The sequence below is a fragment of the Candoia aspera genome, chromosome 7 (assembly GCF_035149785.1).
Source record: "Candoia aspera isolate rCanAsp1 chromosome 7, rCanAsp1.hap2, whole genome shotgun sequence".
NCBI classification, from domain to species: Eukaryota; Metazoa; Chordata; class Lepidosauria; order Squamata; family Boidae; genus Candoia; species Candoia aspera.
This window is the reverse complement of record NC_086159.1, coordinates 26,273,157-26,294,467: the sequence shown is the minus strand read 5'-3', so window position 1 is coordinate 26,294,467 and position 21,311 is coordinate 26,273,157. Positions and strand designations below refer to the sequence as shown.

At 43.3% G+C, this 21,311-nt stretch overlaps 1 protein-coding gene across 1 annotated transcript; it reads right to left on the bottom strand.

The window, feature by feature from the left end:
• Window positions 1–413: 413 nt before the first annotated feature.
• On the bottom strand, window positions 414–20,558 carry MCM5 (minichromosome maintenance complex component 5). Its single transcript, XM_063308401.1, has 17 exons — window positions 20,451–20,558; window positions 19,496–19,671; window positions 19,183–19,309; window positions 18,498–18,626; window positions 16,521–16,693; window positions 15,510–15,665; window positions 14,391–14,557; window positions 13,639–13,810; window positions 12,317–12,428; window positions 11,621–11,764; window positions 8,057–8,122; window positions 6,871–7,047; window positions 6,128–6,240; window positions 4,920–5,048; window positions 2,509–2,651; window positions 1,611–1,738; window positions 414–982 (listed from the first exon to the last, which is right to left on the bottom strand). Exons 2-17 carry the CDS (start codon window positions 19,660–19,662, stop codon window positions 881–883), a joined length of 2,205 nt encoding a protein of 734 aa, XP_063164471.1. The 5' UTR covers window positions 19,663–19,671; window positions 20,451–20,558; the 3' UTR covers window positions 414–880.
• Window positions 20,559–21,311: the final 753 nt, after the last annotated feature.

The following is a 21,311-nucleotide window of genomic DNA, read 5'->3' as shown; positions in this document are numbered from 1 at the left end:
TAAATTAGTTTTCTCTAGTAACTACTGATGAGACTCCTTTTATTGGAATAGGCAATCATTACACATAGTCATTGTCTTAACCCTAAGGTATCATGCTTGCACATGGAAAGGCAGCAGGAAGAAAAAAAACAGCTATGCTCTTGACTTAATCTGTTGGATTAAGACTCTTCTTATCTCACATTCAAGGAAAGAGTGATGGTGAGAGTGATGGTGGAAGTAACTTATTTCTGCCATAGCACTGGTAGAACTCTCTACACATTTGTTTCCTGGTCTTCTCCACTGGAAGTTGCTCAGCTAATTACTACTGATGTATTACCACTAGGCACAAAAGTCAGGATGTGTAAACATGTCTTGGAACTCTTGACTTCTCAAGGGAGATATCTTTGTTTTCTGCAAGCTCTTTTCCCTGGGTCTCTATAGTTGACCTCAGTCGCACTCACAAGAGACTGCAGTATAATTTTACTACACCAAGCAACGAGGCTTCCAGAGCGTTTCAGGGGGGGCAGTTAGCAGAAACAAGTTAGAAAAATTTAGCTCTATGCTGTTTAACAGCTTTATCTTACCCCACACCCTTTACAGAACACTTCCTTTCTGTTACAGACGTGTTATTTATTAAGTTTTAGTGCTGATAAAAAGCTTTTAATGTTATAACAAAATATCAAGGTGACACTTTAACAGGGAAATTGCAACAAATAAAAACAAACAGCGTAAGAATAGCTGTATCCCTTATGACCTCCCTGAATTGGACTTATTTTTCTTTAGATTGAAAAGTGTGCTGCAGATGTTAGATCTAAAAAAACAGTAGCAAAAATGTTCAGAACTTAGTTCCAATTACATAGAGAATGGATCTACTTTAACATCCCAGGAGAAACCAGGTATTTTACTTGATGCGATAAAGGACTTTGCGTTGCATGCGATGCTGGATCTCACCACGACGCATCATAAGCTGCAGCACCCTGTAGATGGCACGCTCAGGATATTTCTGAGAGGGAAGTAACAGGGGGAAAGACATTTTGTGAAAACCAACACACCTAAAAGGATAATGAAACTTGAAGGAGAATGATGGACAAATTATGGTGATAATCAGGAGAATTAACAATGTAGCATTTAAATGTCTCTATTCGGCAAATAAGACAGCTTCATTTTCATCTCCTTTTTGTATTAAGCACAGTAGATTTGTCTATTAGGGAATATTATCTTTCCCAGTATGAAAGTACAATACCTCCTATGCAGAGGGAGGTCTATTTCTCCCTCTATTGTATGGAATCAGCTACTTGGAGGAAGTGGAAATTCTGTGCACTCCACCTATATCCCCAATCCCACAGTCCTCGGGTACCATGGTCAAAGGACAGGAAAAGCTGCTCTTGAGCAGTGATGAATAAGCATTATGATGGACTGAAGCACACACTTCCTTCCACTAAAACTCTAGCTAGGTCTGCACATCTTACCACTCAGCCAGACAACCAATAGAACACATGCTAAGGATTTTGTATCTTCTGATAAAGTGTGTGTAAACCTCTTCATTCTTGTTGCTTTCGTGGGACTGCAAGCATAGGTGGTTTGTCAACAGCTGTGACAGCACTTCCAATTGCCTCTCTCATACAACTTACTTGCTTCACAAAATCCTGGATGATGCTGTGTTCAGATACTTGGGAGCCAATGGCAAAGCGACGCTTGAGCTGTTTCTCAATACGAGACAGCATCTCTTGGTCTTCCTGAGTGGTGAAACCCTCTACTCCTAGAGACGGCATATTGCAATTAACACAGAGACGCACATATTTCTTTATACCGTTAAAATCTTTATCTCTGCTCTGAGTCAAAATTTACAACAGTACATTTTGTATCAGCATGAGTTGTTCTCTTTGATTTCATCAGGAAGAGAGTTTAAATAAAACTGAATTTAATACAACTGCAGTTTAAATGTGGAAGGTCCATATAATTTATTTTTTGTCTCCTAAGGTCCCTTATTAAATTTAATCAGATAAGCAAAAATTAGTGTATCATTAAAGGAAAGATCGCAGTACTAACTTAGCTTTTAAATGGATTCAACCTGGCAACTCATACAATAATACTAATTTATATAGTGTGTTAGTGTCTCCAAGCCATTTCACACACATTGCTCCAGAGATTTTACTTACAGCAATGTTTAAGGTAAGGAGAATCTCACTGAAGTATTGTAGATGGGGATGAGAACAACAGAAATTGATAGATTGTACACAGAAATTGCTGCAATTGTACACAGACTCTCAGCAGCCAACAAAATTCATAGCAGAAGGAAGATTTGAGGCAGGTATGTCCTATCTCACTCTTAGCTACACTATCCTGCACTCCAAGGTTGAATTTACAATCTTAAAATTTTCAAAAGTCAGCCACCCTCAAAGCTGGAAAAAACATCAGCAATCTACTGTTACCTTTGAGAGCTAAATTATCAACCCAGGTATACCAAGAACCTTGGCCAAAGAACACGGCTGCTGCACAAGCCACATGTATTTCCTCCGTGAAGCTCACCTGAGAGGTTTCCTGACAAAGCGGCATCGAGTGTTGACACCTGGAAGAGCCGCAAGGCTTCTTCAATGTCTGCCTCAGTAGCAAAAGGTTGGAGTTTCATCTTACTGAGGGATTCTGCTATTCGCACAATGGCCTCCAGCTGCCTGCATGGGATGAATGAAAAAAACTCCATTAAAATAACATAGAAGAAATGGAAGAAATAACTGTGACTAAGGGAACGAGAAGCCTTTAAAAACAACAAAACAAAACACGTGGAGCATCAAATCAGTAGAACCATTAACTGGAAATTAAATTTGGAGGATTAATTTCAGCATGCATATTCAAACTCAAGATTGTGCAAACCTCACATAGCTAGTCCCTTTTCGTCGTCTTGGGAAATAATCCCAATGTCCTGAACCAAGGCAGGCACATCCACCTGTTTACTTTGGACTTTTTATGCATTTCTACTTATATGGTATCCTTTTGGGGCTACCCTTGAGTTGGGGGTGGGCAGTGTGGTTTTGCACTGCTTCACCTCCTTTCTCCAGGGCCAGTCCCAATCGGTGGTGATAGAGAGCGAGATCCAACCCATGGCCCCTGCTCTGTGCGGTGCCGCAGGGTTTGGTTCTCTCCGCTCCTTTTCAACATCTGGATGGGGTTGCACTGCCCCAAACAGACCCGATGTGGAATCTGGGGTCTTCCTGGACTCACAACTCCTGCTCAAAGAGCAGGTGGCAGCCATGGCCAGGAGAGCCTTTGCTCAACTTTGTGTTGTGTGCCAGTTATGCCCTTTCCTGGATCGGGAAGCCCTCCGAACAGTCACTCATGCCCTAGTTATCTCCCATACAGAATACTGCAATGTGCTGTACATGGGGCTACCCTTGAAAAGTATCCGGAAACTACAGCCAGTTCAGAATGAGGCTGCATGGGCAATTTTAGGTGCTCCAAGATTGGTACGTGTAACACCTTTGCTACAAGAGCTGCGTTAGGTCCCAGTTTGCTTCCGGGTCCAATTCAAGATGTTGGATATTACCTTTAAAGCCCTACATGGCATGGGGCCGTCTCATCTCCATTAAATTGACCTGTCCCACCCGTCATGCAGAGTGCATGTTGCGGACCCTGTCTACAAGAGATCGCTGTTTGGTGGGGTCCAGGAAGCGGGCCTTCTCTGCAGTGGCTCCCACCCTCTGGAATATTCTTCCTCCAGGGGTGAGGCAAGCCCCTCTCTCTCCTGACCTTCCAGAAAAAGTTGAAGACCTGGCTCTGCCATCTTGCTTGAGGTGGGAAGGGGAGTAGTCATTCTTGGGGATGGCTGGTGCCTTAAGGTGGTCCTCATATACACTTGAATTGATTTGGAACTTTTTACTGCCATCTGTACTCTATTTTATATTTATGTTTTGTATTTATATTCATATTTTATGTATTAATTGTGGTTTTATTGTATTCTAATTTTTTAGCTCTATTGTAAACTGCCCAGAGTCCCTCTGTCGGGGGGAGAGGGGTGGTGGCAAAATTTGATGGACAGGACAGGACAGGACAGGACAAGACAAGACAGCCAATAAGGCAATGCAGGTCATAAAAGTGCTGAAACAAGAAGAGCAAAACTCTTCTAAAAATATTAGAACAATAAAATAGTGGCCATAATGCAAGTCCAAGTTCCCACGGTATTCAAATTTCCAGTGGTGATCTAGATATTGCAGGATGCATCAGATGAAAAGAACTCCAGCTCACAAAAGCTTATGCCTTTTAATAACTGTTAAAAGGTTTGGTCTGAATGGTTGCACTCAGACTTTTTCTGATTTATGTGTATCTAGGAGTGTGCATGAAATGGCAAAAATGCTGTTTTGAACCTGGAACAAACTGTCACATTCTGAAGGTTCTGCTGAACTGCTCTGCTTCCAGATTTCACACAAAACAGAATAGAAATTAGTGGAGCGAGGCTGTGTGCAACCCCCTCTTCCCTCATCAGATTTTAATCTAGCCTATCCCCACTGGTCCCCCCGATCTTCCCACTGCAAAATCCTAATGCAGTATATCCCATCATCTGCCTGCCCCCGATTCCCAGTATCTTCCCTTCCTCCCCTCAACATTCTTAGCTTTCTCTGCTCTCCCTACCAAAATCACTCCTGTACAGATCAAAACAGCCCCAGTTTGTTCTGTGCACAGACCAATTCCCCCCTCTACCCCTAGACATGCAGATTTCAATTCAGTCATAGGCCACCCCAAACCAACTTTTTATGCGTGCCACAGTTTGTGCACAGAACATTTTGCACATCGTTATGTATACTTCCTGGCTGGACAGCTGCCCTGAGAAATAACATGACCCAACTTGTTTAATGACTCACTTGAGAAACTCAGACACTGTACAGAAGGACTTTTCCGCAGCATTATTTAGTTCCTCACCATGAACCCAGATACATACTTCCCCTCACCTGACTGTGATGGGAATGTTGGAGCGACGGTCGCTTTCTCTTTCATGTTGGCGGGCACCACTGCGCATGAGGATATAGCGGTTCTTCAATTTCTCTGCAGCTTCTGCAGAAAGGCGAGGACCACACTTCCTATGGGAACAAATAAAAATCTTAATATATCAGCAGATCTATCTATCTATCTATCTATCTATCTATCTCACATAAATACAAGTTCATTTCATCCAACCAAATCTTAAATTTAATTCTTATGGCACAGCCACAAGCCAAATTCATACACTCTGCTAAGCCATAATTTAGTTCAGTGTGTTGTGTGAACACATCCACTGAGGCTTATTAAACAAACCACTGTTACCACAGCTTAATGCAATAGATGAACTCGATATCCAGGCTGCTCCATTTATGAAATGAAAATGGCATAGTCTAAAGTGACTTATTAATGAAATTCTGTTTCCTCTTTTCTTCTGGATGCTCACAGCATCAATGAAATGTATTAAGAATAATTGAGGGGCTTCTCTTCTATATTCTATAATGTGGACCAGTACATCATATGGGGACTTGAGAGAAGGAATTCTTGGTGCTGAAACGTCATCCTGGCCCTCAAGTCAGAGTGAAGCAAATTGTGCAGCCAAGCTGCTGAATCTTTATGACCAAAGCTAAACCTCTAGTTTGTTGTTTATTCATTTAGTCGCTTCCGACTCTTCGTGACTTCATGGACCAGCCCACGCCAGAGCTTCCTGTCGGTCGTCAACACTCCCAGCTCCCCCAGGGACAAGTCCGTCACCTCTAGAATATCATCTATTCACCTTGACCTTGGTCGGCCCCTCTTCCTTTTGCCTTCCACTCTCCCTAGCATCAACATCTTCTCCAGGCTGTCCTGTCTTCTCATTATGTGGCCAAAGTATTTCAGTTTTGCCTTTAATATCATTCCCTCAAGTGAGCAGTCTGGCTTTATTTCCTGGAGGATGGACTGGTTTGATCTTCTTGCAGTCCAAGGCACTCTCAGAGTTTTCCTCCAACACCACAGTTCCAAAGCATCTATCTTCCTTCTCTCAGCCTTCCTTATGGTCCAGCTCTCGCAGCCATATGTTACTACGGGGAACACCATTGCTTTAACTAAACCTCTAGTTTTTGTTTTATTAATCTGAATCATGCTTGAAAGGTTTCCACCACCCTTCCCATGTAATTATTGCTACAATTCTCTTACTCACATTCGGCAGTAGGCAATCAGCTTCTTTAGTTTATGCAGCTCAATCTCACCCTCAACTACCTGGGTCTGTGTTAAGGCGCTTACATGTAGTGACATCACATGCTTGGCCAGAGTCTACGGAAGAAAACGTAACAAATTAACTAGAAGGGAAAAAAACACTGAAACTGCCCTCTGTGCTTCCTTTTAGTACAGCATCTTTACTATTTCTACATGCTAACTTTCTTTAAGCCTGCAATTTTAGGGTATGTTTATACAATAGATGGAGTCACAAGCTAGGCAATCAGATTTTATTGAACTCACTCACATGTAGTTAGTCACTATGTCAGTGTGAACACAGAAGAACGGGTTGAGCAAACTATGGGTAAGGTAACCTTGAGTAAGTGTAATATGCAAGCACAGACTACGAATCTTGTAGAACTTACCAACAGTTTTACAATATTTTCCAGGGCAGAGATAACACTTGAATAGAAAATGACCTAAATTTGCAAAATATTTGCCTTCTTTTATAAGGAAGTGCAAAATATTGGCTAAGTTCCCTAGAATGGTTATAGAGAGTATACCCAATGCCAAAGAATTGTATTCCTTACCTAACCCTTCTTTTGGAAGTATATAAAAGATATATAAAAGAAATGGAGAATAGGCTTTCACAAAATCAAGTCTTTGAGCCATTGTTTCTAGAATTTTAAAAAACTGCAATCCCCAAACACCCCCCTCATCTTGCACTGAGTGATCCAAACCACCCACCATGTCTCTTTCCTCATTGTGCTCATCTTTGACAATGAAGATCATGTCAAATCGGGACAGAATGGTTGGCATGAAGTCTATGTTTTCCTCTCCTTTAGTTTCATCCCAGCGTCCAAACACAGAGTTTGCAGCCGCTAACACAGAGCAGCGTGAATTTAGCGTAGTGGTGATACCAGCCTGCATGATTGCAGAGAGAAAGGAAAAACTCATATTATCCAGTGCTTAAAGTACAGCATGTAGTAGAGCCAAAAAGGAGCCAAAAAGGTGGGACTTTTGCAAGTTCTTTGCCAAACTCTTACTGGATTGGGCCTACACAGTTTAATAAAACTGAAAGTTAGAGTAAGATACAAATCAGTTTGGAACATTTTCCCCATCGTGTTCTATAATATAATGTGTAATAATCTGTAACCCATGGGTTTCCAAAGCACACAACGAGGCACTCTTAACTCTCTACACAAAAGCTGAAATTTTGTTCAATTTTACTATTGTCACAGAGTGATTTAAAGGACCAAATGGGAACCTTAGGTCTCTGTAAAGCTTAAAGCACCCACTTCCTGTCTTAAACTTCACAACACAAAAAAGGGCCAGAATTTTCTTCTGCCCACTGTTGTAACTGCATAATGTCACTGATTATGCTCTGTGGTCCCAGACAGGGTGCAAAGGCACCCTTGGCACTAAAATGCTTGTCAGGCCTGATAAGAAAGAATGGATGGTACCTCATTAGATACCCTAAGGCTGGCATGAAGAACCCCCACTCCATTAGCTAAATAAAGCCTATAGAATTCCCCATCTGACCCATTGGCTTCTCTCCCAGACTCTTATCTTGTCTGGCAAAAACTTTGATCTGAAGTTCATTGGAGCATTTCTCATTTGCAAGGTTTTACAGCAACCTTCAAGTGAGATCAAGTGAGAATCTAATTGTTATGCAGCAGAGAGGATTTCCAGAAGCTTGTATGAATGCATAAAAGGCTCCAGGAAAGTAAGTTAGTGGAATGGTCCCACCATGCTTAGTTGCTTACTGTGCATCTCCCCCAAATTTGTCCATAGTCAATTTCATCCTTGATCAGAAGTAGACACCTAGTCCCTGGTTTAAAGCCATAATAATTTGTAAATGAACTGAAGAAATGCACCGAAAAAGAAGAAACTGCAAGGGTTATTCAGAGGTTGGTCTTGCCAACAAGCTCACCTTGGCAATGGAGATGGTCTGCTGCTCCATAGCTTCATGGATGGCCACCCTATCATCTTCACGCATCTTTTTCAAAGGGGGGGGGGGAACGACAGGCCAAGTTTCCACACGTGGAAGAAGACAATGCCATTTTGTTAAAATCTTGAGTTATACGTTTTTGAAATAACATTCAAAGTAATAATCAACAATGTGCTGTGTTTTGCGGAAGCTGTGATCTATGTTTATTTATTTATTTATTACTTAAATTTATATCACTGCCCATCTCCCCCCAACAGGGGACTCTGGGCGGTTTACAATAAAACCTAAATTACAATCTAAAAATATAAATGAGATAATAAATGTAAAATCCAAGAGGAGATGGAATCACAATCAATAGGCGATGCTATGGCACCAACTACCCCCAGGTGGAGCTATTACCCTCCCCATCCCAAGCAAAGCAGCAGAACCAAGTCTTCAAATTCTTCCAGAAGGCCTGGGGCAAGGAAGCCCACCTGTCTCAACTCTGGTGGCAGATATTCCAAAAGGCGGGTGCCACTGCCGAGAAGGCCCACCACCTCCTGGACCCCGCTAGATGAAATTCCTTTGCTGATGGGGTCCATAGCATGCCCTCTCTGCCTGACCGGGTGGGATGGGTTGATGTAACGGGTGAGGTGGTCCCTCAGGTAACCTGGACCATGTAGGGCTTTAAAGGTGATAACCAACACCTTGAATTGGACCCGGAAGCAAACCGGCACCCAATGCAGCTCATGTAGTAATGGTGTTGTATGTGCCCTTCTAGGGGCTCCTAAAACTGCTCACACGACCGCATTTTGCACCAGCTGTAGCTTCTGGATACTCTTCAAGGATAGCCCCATGTAGAGTACATTGCAGTAGTCTATGCGGGAATGAATAGGGCATGAGTGACTGTTTGGATCTCCCGATTCAGGAAAGGGCGTAGCTGGTGCACCACGTGAAGTTGTGCAAAGGCTCCCCTGGCCATGACTGCCACCTGCTCTTTGAGCAGGAGTTGTGGAGAACTCCCAGGTTCCGCACTGGGTCTGTCTGGGGCAGTGCAACCCCATCCAGAGTCAAAAATTATAAATTCCTGGATACTTGGGAGCCCCCAACCCGCAGCCACTCTGTCTTGCCAGGGTTCAGCTGAAGCCTGTTGTTCCCCATCCAAACCCTTACAGCCTCCAGGCAGCATGAAAGGGTGGCAACAGCATCACTTATGTCACTTGGGATGGAGATGTACAACTGAGTATCATCAGCACATTGATGATACCTCACCCCATGGCAATGGATGATTTCACCCAGCGGTTTCATGTAGATGTTAAAAAGGAGCGGAGAGAGCACCGAACCTTGCAGCACCCCACAAAGGAGGGGCCGCAGGCCAGATCTCTTGCTCCCTATCAACACCGATTGGGATAAGCCCTGGAGGAAGGTGAACCAGCGCAGGACCACGCCGCCCACCCCCAACTCCCTGAGCCGACCAAAAAGGATACCATGGTTGATGGTACTGAAAGCCACTGAGAGGTCAAGAAGAGTAAGAATGGATGCACTGCCCCCATCCTGCTCCCGCCAGAGGTCATCCTTAAGTGTGACCAATGCTGTTTCCATCCCATATCCAGGCCTGAAACTTGACTGAAAAGGTCTAGATAATCCATTTAATCCAGAACTCTGTGGAGCTGCAATGCCACCACTTTCTCAACCACCTTCCCCAAAAAGGGGAGGTAGGAGACTGGATGAAAATTGTCCAGTACACTAGGGTCCAGTGATGGTTTCTTGAGGAGTGGGCACACCAGTGCCTCCTTAAAGGCTGCCAGAAACACCTCCTCTCTCAAGGATGCATTTACCATCGTCTGGACCCACCCACACGTCACCTCCTGAGTTGCCTTCACCAGTCAGGAGGGACAAGGATCTAGTTGGCAAGTGGTGGCGTTTACAGACCCAAGAATCCTGTCAACTTCCTCAGGCCCAACAGGATCAAACTTTTCCCAGATAACCGGGCAAGTACGCTCCCAAGGTATCTCCCCAGACGCCACGCCTACCACCCCACTTGGAACGAATCCAAGAAATTTTATCCTCCAGATGCTGAGAAAACTCCTCAGCATGGCCCTGCAGGTGGTTTCTAGATCCACCTTTCCTAAAAGAGATTGTGTGATCTTGAACAGGGCTGTCAGGCAGCATTCTGTGGATGCAATAAGAGCAGAGAAATATTGACTTTTTGCTGCTCTTACCGCCACAAGGCGGCTCTAGCTTGTGTTCAGTCCTTGTGTTTCTCCAGCGGTGCTCTAGAAATCTCTTAATCCTCTTCAGAACCCTCAGCTCCTCCGTAAACCACAGGGAGTGTCGGGTTCGATGGGACAAGAGAGGCCACACAGGCACAATCCCGTCCAAGGCCCTGGCTGCTTCTTTATTCCAGGCAGCAGCCAAGGCCTCCGCTGGACCGTGCAGCAGATCCTTGGGTATAACCCCCAGCTCCCTCTGAAACCCTGCCGGGTTCATCAGTCGCCAGGGGGCAATCGAATGGGTCCAGCCTCCCTACGGAGGGGGGCAGCATAAAAGAATCTCAGGGTCACCAGGGTATGATATGACCATGAGAACGGGGACAGATGTAACTCTCCCCTCAGATCACATTACCACTGCTCTGACAAGAAAACCAAGTCCGGGGTGAGGCCACTGTCTTTAGTCAGGTCCCGAATAACCTGGGACAGGCCCATGGCCGCCATGGTGGTCATAAACTCCCAAGCCACTTCCGAGGCCCGCCCCAGGGAGGGCAGATTGAAGTCCCCCAGAACCATAAGTCTGGGCAACTCCACCCCCAACCCCAAGACAGCCTCCAGCAGCTCAGGGAGGGAAGTTACTATGCAGCAGGGAGGCTGGTACAGTAGCAACACCCACAACTGTTCTCGGGAACCCAACTTGAAAAACAGGGTCTCACAACTGGCCACTTATGGAGCAGTGCCCCTGAACGCCACCAGAGACTCCCGGATGACAACAGCCACCAGTCCTCTCCTGCCCTGGCATCTCGGCTGGTGCCATACCATAAACCCGGCCAGGCACATTTCTGAAAGGGGTACCCCCCCCTTCTGGGCCCAGCCAGGTCTCGATAATACACGCCAGGTCTGCCCCCTCCTCAGTGATCAAATCACGTATGAGAGGGGCCTTGTTGTTAACCAACCTGGCATTCAAAAGCAGCAGCTGAAGGCTGATGGGTCTGCTGTCCAGGGCCCAGGTCTCAGTGCAGAGGGCCGGAACACGCCACTGATACCAAACACAGGGGGCGTCTTCCCTGACGATGGCCTGCCCTCTGACTCCTGCCGGGATACCCCTGACCTGTCATCACCTGAATTACATAACCCACCCTAATTCTCCTGGAGTTCCCATTTCCCCCCAATCCCGACCCTCCAGGGGCCCTAGTTAGGGGTCCCTCCATCCAAGCATCCATTCCCAACCATACACCAAACAACTGTGGGGTGGTGGCTATTCCAACCTTAAAACCCAAGCAGAACACACACAGCCCCCTGCACATGTCTTGGTAGTACTACAACAGAGGTTTTTGCTGACCCACTTCATCTGTACCTTGTCAAACTCATCAATGCAAACCACTCCCCCATCAGCCAAGACCATGGCTCCACCTTCTACAAAAAAGCTCCGTGTAGATGGGTCTCTGATCACTGAGGCAGTTAAACCAGCTGCACTGCTGCCTTTCCCTGAAGTATAGACCTAACAGGGGGGAAAAATGGGAGACCATGTAATGATACTCAAATATTCTGCAGGCCAGATATCTTTGATAGTGATAGGAGACAAGCCAGCTATTCTTGCTGGGAAATCCTTGTGAGGTCCAGCAGCCAGATGTGTAGACTATTTAGCTGTGACAAGTCACGTTGCCTGGGGTGAACCACGAGGAGGCTAGTCTACGTTGCATCGAGTTGGGCTGAGAGAAGGTGACTGGCCCAAGGTCACCCAGCCAGCTTTCATGCCTAAGGCGGAACTAGAACTCACAGACTCCTGGTTTCTAGCCCAGAACCTTAGCCACTAAACCAAACCGGCTCTCAACACAGACTCTAATATCAGCATTACTCAGAGTTTATGCAATGAAAATCAGAAAACAAGATGATTGAACTTTTAATCTACTGGGATGACAGTAATTTATAATTTTAATAACTAAAATGGTACATTTTTATATGCCTGTGGGTCAGTTGGTTGCTGATTCATTAGACACATCCAATATATTGTAGTTTCCTTCAATATATAATTGCTGTACAAGTTACTTACTCCTATGGGTGAGCATCTTTCTACAAACTTTAAGAGCTGAGACTTGGCAGTTCCCGGGTCTCCCATCATGAGCAAATTAATATCCCCTCTACGAGTCAACCCATCTGGAAGTCTGTAAATTGAGAGAGATTGGTCAGAGACTGGAGATAATATGTTTGCTAGAAAGCTACTCCCTATCAAATTAAAATATCACTGAAGTGACTAGGAAACAGCTGGGATAATTGCTAGGAAGTTTGCAAACATTCTGCACTCCTTATTAATGTCTCATTAATCCCAAAAATATACAAGTCCCCTCACAAACTGAACCTGTGGAGACTTTTTTTTTTTTTTTAAAACAGAACTTCTGTCTGAGATTCCAACCAGACATGCTCCCCTCTACAACTCTATAAGCTGTAACAGCAGAGGTGGAGAAACTCTGAACCTCTAGCTGTTGCTGTCAGTTGCTATCTAACAGCAATCGCTATCTTTGCTCATGGTGAGGGAAGGGAATTCACTTCAGAAACATCTAGAAGGCCACACAATTACTATCTGTGTATTAGAGAATGAAGTTTATCATTCTAGCCAGCTGATCAGCATTTTCATTGTCTAGCTCAGCGGTTCTCAAAGTGGATCCCTTCAGGGGGTTCATAAAGTCAAATATTTTAAAATTTCTCCGTTTTAATTTCTAATACAGTAAATATTGAGAGTTATAACCCACATAAACCAAAGCTCTTTTTAAAAATAACTTTTAAGAATGTTAAGGGATCCCAAGACCAAAATCTTAGAGAACCGGTAGTCTAGCTATTACTCAACCTCCTATCCCAGCAGAGCACGGTCTCTGCTGAGCTGTTTGGGAGAGGGCAGGGAAATGAGATAGTGAAATCATACTATTAAAAGCAAACAAACAAACAAAACCCTTGGTGTTCACCCAATCATGCTGATGCCCTTTTCTCAGCAAGACTGTTTTGGTTCCATTTGCCAGCAATCATCACTCAAATTTGCTACTTAAGATATTTTTCCCTTTAGAGGCTGCCTAAGAGTAGTTATTAAGAACATCAAAGCCCAATGGGAACTAGAGGTGGAGCAGCTGTATCAATACCATTTCTCTTTCATTCTACTTCAGTGAAAGAAAACACCATGTAACAAAGACAGCTATTTCCTTTTCATGTACTGCTGGGCAAACAGCATTATTCTCTTTCCCAGGAATAGTTAAGATAAAGGTATGGAAAATCTTAAGTACATAAAAAGGCTGCTTCACAGTAAGACAGAACAAAGATATGCCTGTATCGCTTTCTCCTAACTGCATTCCTTGTGATGTTCCCCTTTGCCTCTCTTGCCAATACCTCTTTCGAGAGCCTCCAAACAGCATGCATGCAATTGCCTTCTTGATATCGCTACTACCGTAGATGGAAGGAGCAATGCTCTTGGCAATCATCTCATAAATATTGGGCGTGGAAGCCAAGTGCCGAAACTCCTCCTCTTCCTGAGGTGTCACTGAGCCACTGACACTGCGCCCTAGGGAGAGACAAATACTGTAACATTACTGATTTGTCTCTGTCATCACAGAGAAAGAGAGAGCATAAGCATGCCAAACCTTGTTTGCAGTGCTGTTCTGATATAATTCTAAGAAATACATACATCTTAGCTAATACCTCGTTGGTCGCACTGACAAAGTACTATTGAGACTGTACAGCACGACTATTTTGATAAATGCTACCAATTATTTGTATTAAATAGTCAGATTAATATTTTTTTAATATTTATTAAATACTAAATATTAATATTTAATCTCAGATTAATATTTATTTCAATCTATGGAGTCCTGGATGGTCTCTGAGCTTGGTTGCTTGCTTGCAGACGTTTCGTTACCCGACTGGGTAACATCTTCAGTGCACTTATTTCAGTCTGTTGTGCACTACATTAGCAAGGTAGAATGGACAAAAGATGAAGCCAGGAATACCCAGGTCAATATAAAACACGTTCTATTTTGGCCAGCATGCTCCCTAGCAGACGATCAAATTAACAGGAGCACAAAAAAAGTATGGCATTATTCAAAATCCCATACAAGACCCAAGCTTCCAAATTAAAGCTTTACCTGAGCCTTCGGTGTCTACTTGGATTCCCACCACACGGATGTAGGAGCTCCGGATGCCCACTCCAACATTGCTCCGACCCTTGGTCTTTGTGAGGCCTGCCTTTTTGATTGAATAAATGCCCATGATGGTAGCTCTGTTCCCAGGGACAACTTTGTCACATAGGTATCTGGAACATGAATAACAAGGATGGATGAAAAAGCTATTTAAATTGGAACAAAAAGGGCAACTCTTGAACACTGCATATGGTTTTTGCTAACAGCAGGTCCTGCCTGCCCACACAGACCTTGAGCACCATGTAACATGGACAGGAGCCACTAATAATTATATTTATTCCCATGTATTTTTTTTAAAATCCTGTTTTCTATTTTATGTATTCAAACAAACAAATTCTGTTTTAAATTTATTAAGTTATTGGTGCTGTAAAAATCAGCACACGTGACACCAGTGTTACACGAGCTGCATTGGGTACCAGTTTGCTTCTGGGTCCAATTCAAAGTGTTGGTCATCACCTTTAAAGCCCTACATGGCATGGGGCCAGGTTACCTGAGGGACGGTCTCATCCCCTTAACATCGACCCGCCCCACCCGGTCAGACAGAGAGGGCATGCTATGGACCCCATCAGCAAAGGGATTTCATCTAGTGGGGTCCAGGAGGCAGGACTTCTCGGCAGTGGCGCCCGCCCTTTGGAATATTCTGCCCCCGGGATTGGGACGGGTTTCCTCGCTCCAGGCCTTCTGGAAGAATTTGAAGACCTGGTTCTGCTGCCTTGCTTGGGATGGGGAGGGTAACAGCTCCACATGGGGGTGGTTGGCGCCATAGCACCCTGTATTGATTGTGATTCCATCTCCTCTTGGATTTTACATTTATTATCTCATTTATATTTTTAGATTGTAATTTTAGGTATGTTTTATTATACTTTTATTGTAAACCGCCCAGAGTCCCCTGTTGGGGGGGAGATGGGCGGTGATATAAATTTAAATAATAATGTATGTGAAAATGAATGGTGAGACTAGCATCTACATTTTTTAACAGATTGTGTTTGGGCCTTTCTATTTGCAAAGCATGGAGTCTCTTGCTGCACCATAGCCCTGTCCTGCTGAAGAATCAAGAGGCATCACCTGTCACAATAGAGCTGCATGTGTCGAGGCAATTCCCCATGAGGTACAGCGTCGGGAGACTCTTGAAGCTTCAACATCTGGAAATCCACACATTTACACTTGTCTGGAACAATGAAGTATGGGTCCAAAGGACATTTTGCTAGGTTAGTCTGTTCCCTGAAGTGAAAGGAAAGAGAGTGCAGGTAATATGGGAAGAGCTTCTCTGTGTCTGTTTTATAATGTTTGTCTCAATCACTCACATGAGAATCTAAGACATTTTGGAAATACCAATCCCAAAGGCACCAAATTTGCCCATGGTTATCTAAGACAAACTCTGAATCTGTGTATCTTGGATGCAAATGGAATCCACATATCCACCAAGCCTTAACTCAAGTTCTTGCAATAGTACTAAGAGCTGGCCACTAAAGATTTAAACAATACTTACTAGCCACTTCCCTAATGAGTGTTGCAGTGTTCAATCTCAGATTTCATTCCTGAGCTGCGTTAAGACGGAATTTTGTTTTACATGTCACTTTATTTGGGGATTCAGAATTGGTTTATTAAAACATTTTAATATTTCTGGTGTACAGCGGAACACTACTTTAACTGTTCTGTGCTGACTTCAGTGAGGTTCAAATTGCATGTTTTCTCTAGGAGATTATTCTGTTTTTTCAAAGCTCTACATAATCTTAACCAAGCAAGCATCTTGCAGATGCTTTTCCACTAGAACTTTCACAAAATCTTACTAAGTTGCTTGGGACTAATGGGAATTAGTTCAAATATCTGGATGACATAAATTTGCCCAACCTTGCCTTGAATGAAAGGAAAGAAACACAATGAAGGTGTGAATGAAGAACATGGACCTTATGCCAGTTATTTCAGAATAATTATAATTAAATTTAGTAGGGCCCGCTAATGAATAAGTTACAAATAGGGGTGTGCTGCAAACAAATGCAAAGCAACATAACCATATGTGTCTACCCAAAGTAAATTCCACTGAAGCCTGAAAGGAACTGTAACCCATTCTCTTACATGCTGCACTTCCGAGGAAGAGCATATCCTTCCAGGCCTGGACGCAAAGCTATGTTAGGGATTATATTCCGGCAAGTGCGGCATTGGATGGTGATCTTGGTTGCTTTGGCTCTCACAGGAGTCGCAGCAATAATGATTCCTGGGATCTTCACCAGATGTGACATCTGTTCAGACTTCAAAACAAACAAGGAGAAATTACAACCCTCATGAAAAGTGCAAAAGAAACATACACACAGAACATCCAAAGACCCAGAAATCCAAGTCCGTCTTCCACAGTGACTACAAGTTTTTCATAATGTAATGTTCCAATTTGTAGAAGGTACAAAAAGTACAGAATAAAGCACATAAAAACAAACATGTCATGCATACATCCATATTATTTATTACAGCCTAAGAACACAGACCTTTGAAAGCGTTCTTCACTTAAGTGAAGAATGAAGTGTCCCTCTGAATCTGCTTTCTGAAGTCACAAATTCCCTTTGCTTCCAAATGTGAAGCAACTGCACTGCTTTATGTTGCACGAAGGTTTCATCTGCAGCAACCTCCTCCAACGTGTGGAATAACCAGAAAGTTCTGTGCATGTCAGAACTGTGTCTAGTCAGCTATTTTGATGGCCTCTTCTGATTTTTGCAAGTGATTGTGAGGCCCCTTGATGCAATTATATGTGTAATGTTTATTGCATTTATTTATTTATTTTATTTATTTTTTCCTTACATTTCTTCACCTGCCATCTGGCCAAAGTGACTCTGGGCAGTTTACAATCATATTAAAATAACAGATTAAGTTACCATAAACAGATTTATCATAAAAATATAAATTATAAAATGTAAAATCCAAGATGGAGAAACAACAGTCTCAATAAAATGTCTCAGGGCCTCATCAAGGCGCCAACCACCCCCATGATTCACTATCCCCCCTCCCGCCCCAAGCGAGGTGGCAAAGCCAAGTCTTCCCTCCCTTTAGGAAGGCTGGGAGAGTGGGGGCCTACCTCACCTCTGGTGGTAACTTATTCCACAGGGCGGGGGCCACGGCAGAGAAGACAATCTCTCAGGGACCGGGTCCGTAACATGCCCTCTCTGCCTGACCAGGTGGGACGGGTCAATGTAATGGGGGTGAGGCAGTCGCTCCCTGAAATTAGTGACTAGTTACAACAAGGTGAATAAATATCACTTTTGTGGTACAAAGCATCTAACTTGTTGAGATGAAAGCTGAGACTGTCCTAGCTTTGATAAAGCTTTTCTTTCAAAACAACCTTAGAGTAAACTTAGTAGATCATAACTACAAAGATTCCTTAAGACAGCCACCAATATAAAGAAATTCTAACTGATAAACTGGAAAGACAAATCATTATGCTTTACTGGCAAAATTAAGCTAATAGTATTGTATTGTATTGCAATACTATAGCAATGCTGGCAAATGCAGAGGGAACCTTCATGAACTCTACAAAACTATAGGACCAACTTCATGCTTACTGGATCTTTAAAAAACAGCCTATTGCAAATTGAGTCTCTTCTCAACTTGAAGTTTTCTTGGAAACAGCATGGAAATGATTTGCCATTAGCTTCTTCCAGGTTTTCTTTTTACTTTTCAATCTAAGCTACAAACAGGAAAGTCTGTAGGGTATGGTCAAAAAATAAAGATGGTGGCCTTCTTAAGTACAGTGCACATAAAAAAAATGGGTGGAACTTTGATCACACCTTTGTGGGTGCCATTTTGAATTTTTTTCACCATACACTGTGGACATCCTTGGCTACAGATCTGCCGTTTCCTGGGACCATTCTATCCCAACAGTAAGCAGGTCTGACCCTGTTTAGTTTTTTGAAATCAGCCATGGTTGATTACGCTGTGCCATCCAGCTGGGCTTCCAGAATCTTCTTAAGCATGAAATAAGCTTTTCATTTCCTAAACAATATACATTTCTCTTTCTCTCAAAACACTATAATGCAGTTTTCTTCCACAGCAGTGGGTCCAGCTCACCTTGAGATTTCGGATATTGGATGGATTGGCATCTGATCTGAGCATAACTTGAATATCCTGAAGAGTCTCCTCTCCTGTTGGCCGAGGACGTGTTACTTCGTCAGCTACCTCTTTTGCAGCTTCTTCCAGCTGAGAAAGAAATGAAACTGCTTAAAACATAGGAAGACAGGGATTGTCTTTCTCTTTTGATAGATGTTTAGTGGCAAATAACCAACAGCAACGGAATCTAAGTGAGGATGTCAAAAGACTTGGGATGTACCCTCGAATATGTGAAAGTGTACATCTTAAAATAAAAAAACCCAATTGGGCAAAAATAGCTGAAAAAGTAGTCTAATCACCACTGAACATTCAGTTTCAGTGGCAAAAGTAACAATTAGGGTGAGAAGGGAATAATGAAGAATTCTGGAATAGGGCATAGCTAGGTAATAATACTGTGGAATACTTGTCCATAGAAAAGAAAGGGGATAGCTCAGTAATATAGCACAATCATTACATGCAGAAAGCCTGGAGATCAATCATCATTTCTAGGTAGGGCTATAAAAGATTCCAGTTTGAAACCCAGAGGAGTTGCTGTCATCAGTGTTAGCAATACCAAACTAGAAGGACCAGCAGTCTGAATCTCTACAAGGTACTATCACATAATCTAACTGCAACCTTCCACATATTTCTCCCATCCTGCAAATACCAGCTGAAGATGCTCCGCAGGCTGCTTGTATAGATAGTCTGCCAGATCTTCATCAAAGCTTGCCAAATCTTCCATCTCCACCTCAATCCAGTATTGTCCCACATTATAATGACGTTTGAGCTCATCTCTTCCAACAGGGTGGGAGAAAAAAAGGACAAATGAATACATTTGGAATAAAATTCACAACCATACACATAGTGGTAGAACTCTAGGACAAGTTAGATTATTCTGATATACATACCAACACCCTAAGGTGTTTCAACTTAAGAAGCTATAAACAATTCTTAAATTTACAAACAAAAAAAAAGGGCACCTGTATTTGAAGGTGAAGCCAGTCCTGTCTGTTCCAACACGATACTGCCTTAAAAACTCTTTGAAGCGTTTCTGCAGTTGGGACTTTCGAACTTGCCCGTCATCTGCTCCTGGGTCACCGCCAAAGCTATCACTGTAGAAAATGCCAGGGTCATCAAAACCGGACATGGTGACTCTCTATGAAAAACACAGAAAGGAGCTTAAAGATACCAAGAAGGTACATTACACAAACATAGCTTCCAGAACTTAAATTAAGTTCAGAGTCGCTGGAAGTTGGGCAGCATATACATTTAATAATGTATGTTTTATAATACATTTAATAATGTATTATAATAATTACAATTAAGTCAAAGATCCAAACAGTTTATACAGCAGAAAAAAGTGCTTTTAAGCATGTGCAAAGTGAATTATCTTTCATTACCATACAGCTCTTATTCAAGACATTCTCTTCTTTTGTATCATTTTCTTCTTTCTCTATGGCAGAAGGGGGGAGTCTATGAACTTCTGTTGCAAAGCAAGAATTCCTAATAATCAGGGTCAAATGAAGAATGATGAGAGCTGTAATCCAGCAACACGAGGGGGGCGTCGAGTTTCCTATAACTGACTAACGGGCGGCTTGTGTTTTTAAGCTGAAAAATTGCAGGCAGGTATTGTCCTTTTTTGAAACGTGCATTATTACCAGCCGACTTTGATTCTACTCGACTCAGCCATCTGTGACTCTTCTACAAGTTACCTCGCTAGCAGCGGGGGATGGGAGTTGTGCCCAACGCATCTCAAAAGCACCAGGTTGTAAAAGGTGACCTTGGGATGTATAAGAAACGTTTGGAGTTAACATTCTTTGAGAAATGATGGGCCGCGAGTTCTGGCTAAACAGCAGCCCAACATCGACCCAACGCTCGTAAAGCATGCAAACAGGTACCGCTCTCACACGTGCCCCTGACCCCAACACCCCTCACCTGCTTCCCCAGCCGTAGAGACAACCCCTTGCAAAGAACGTCTCAGTCGCTCGCCGAAACTCCGGGAAAAGTTTTCGCGGCAAAAAACTTTCTGTGTCCACCGGCAATCACGCGCTGCACGTTCCGCGCTGTCATTGGCTCAATGGCAGTAGAGCGTATAATGACTGGCTCAAAAATCGGTCGTTTAAGCCCACCCTTTTAGGGCGCGAGAGAATGGCGGCAGCAAACGCCGAAAGCGATTGGAGGCGACGCAAATGAGGGCCCGCCTCTTTACCAACTTTTCCTTTATGGAATTGGTCAGCCGTCCGCTAGAGGTTTTTTTGGCGCCAAACTTCTTGCTTGGAGTGACAGAGGGGAGGAAGGCTTAAAATGGCGGCTGTGGGCGGAAATGGGAGGGGTCGGTTCGGTTAGTGTTTTGCGAAGGTTATCGTCGCGTTGCCGTGTGGACTTGTTGCTCTTGATAGCTGTGTAAGAAAGTAGTCCTGCAAATAAAACTTTACTTTTCCAACATAGAAGGTGTGAGAAGAGGTATCTGTTGGTTTTGTTTTGCCACTGTCCTAAAGCAAAATATGGGTGGGTGCGTGGGTAGGGGGGGGAGCGGAAAAGATGGAAAGCAGAATTGGAGAGATGTATCTGCCTGTTACGCATATATTCGGCCAGTGTTTTTAAAGTGTGGTCGTCCACTCCAAGACCGTCACAGGGGTCCGCGAAATCAAAATTATTTGCCAGCTTATGTTGAAAAATACAATATTAAAATCCCATCAAGCAATCGTGAGTGTTGGTTTTACTTTTTTAAAATAATTTTATTAAAAGTTTTTTAAAAAGATAAAAACTAATACAAACTAATATAAAGTAAAGAAG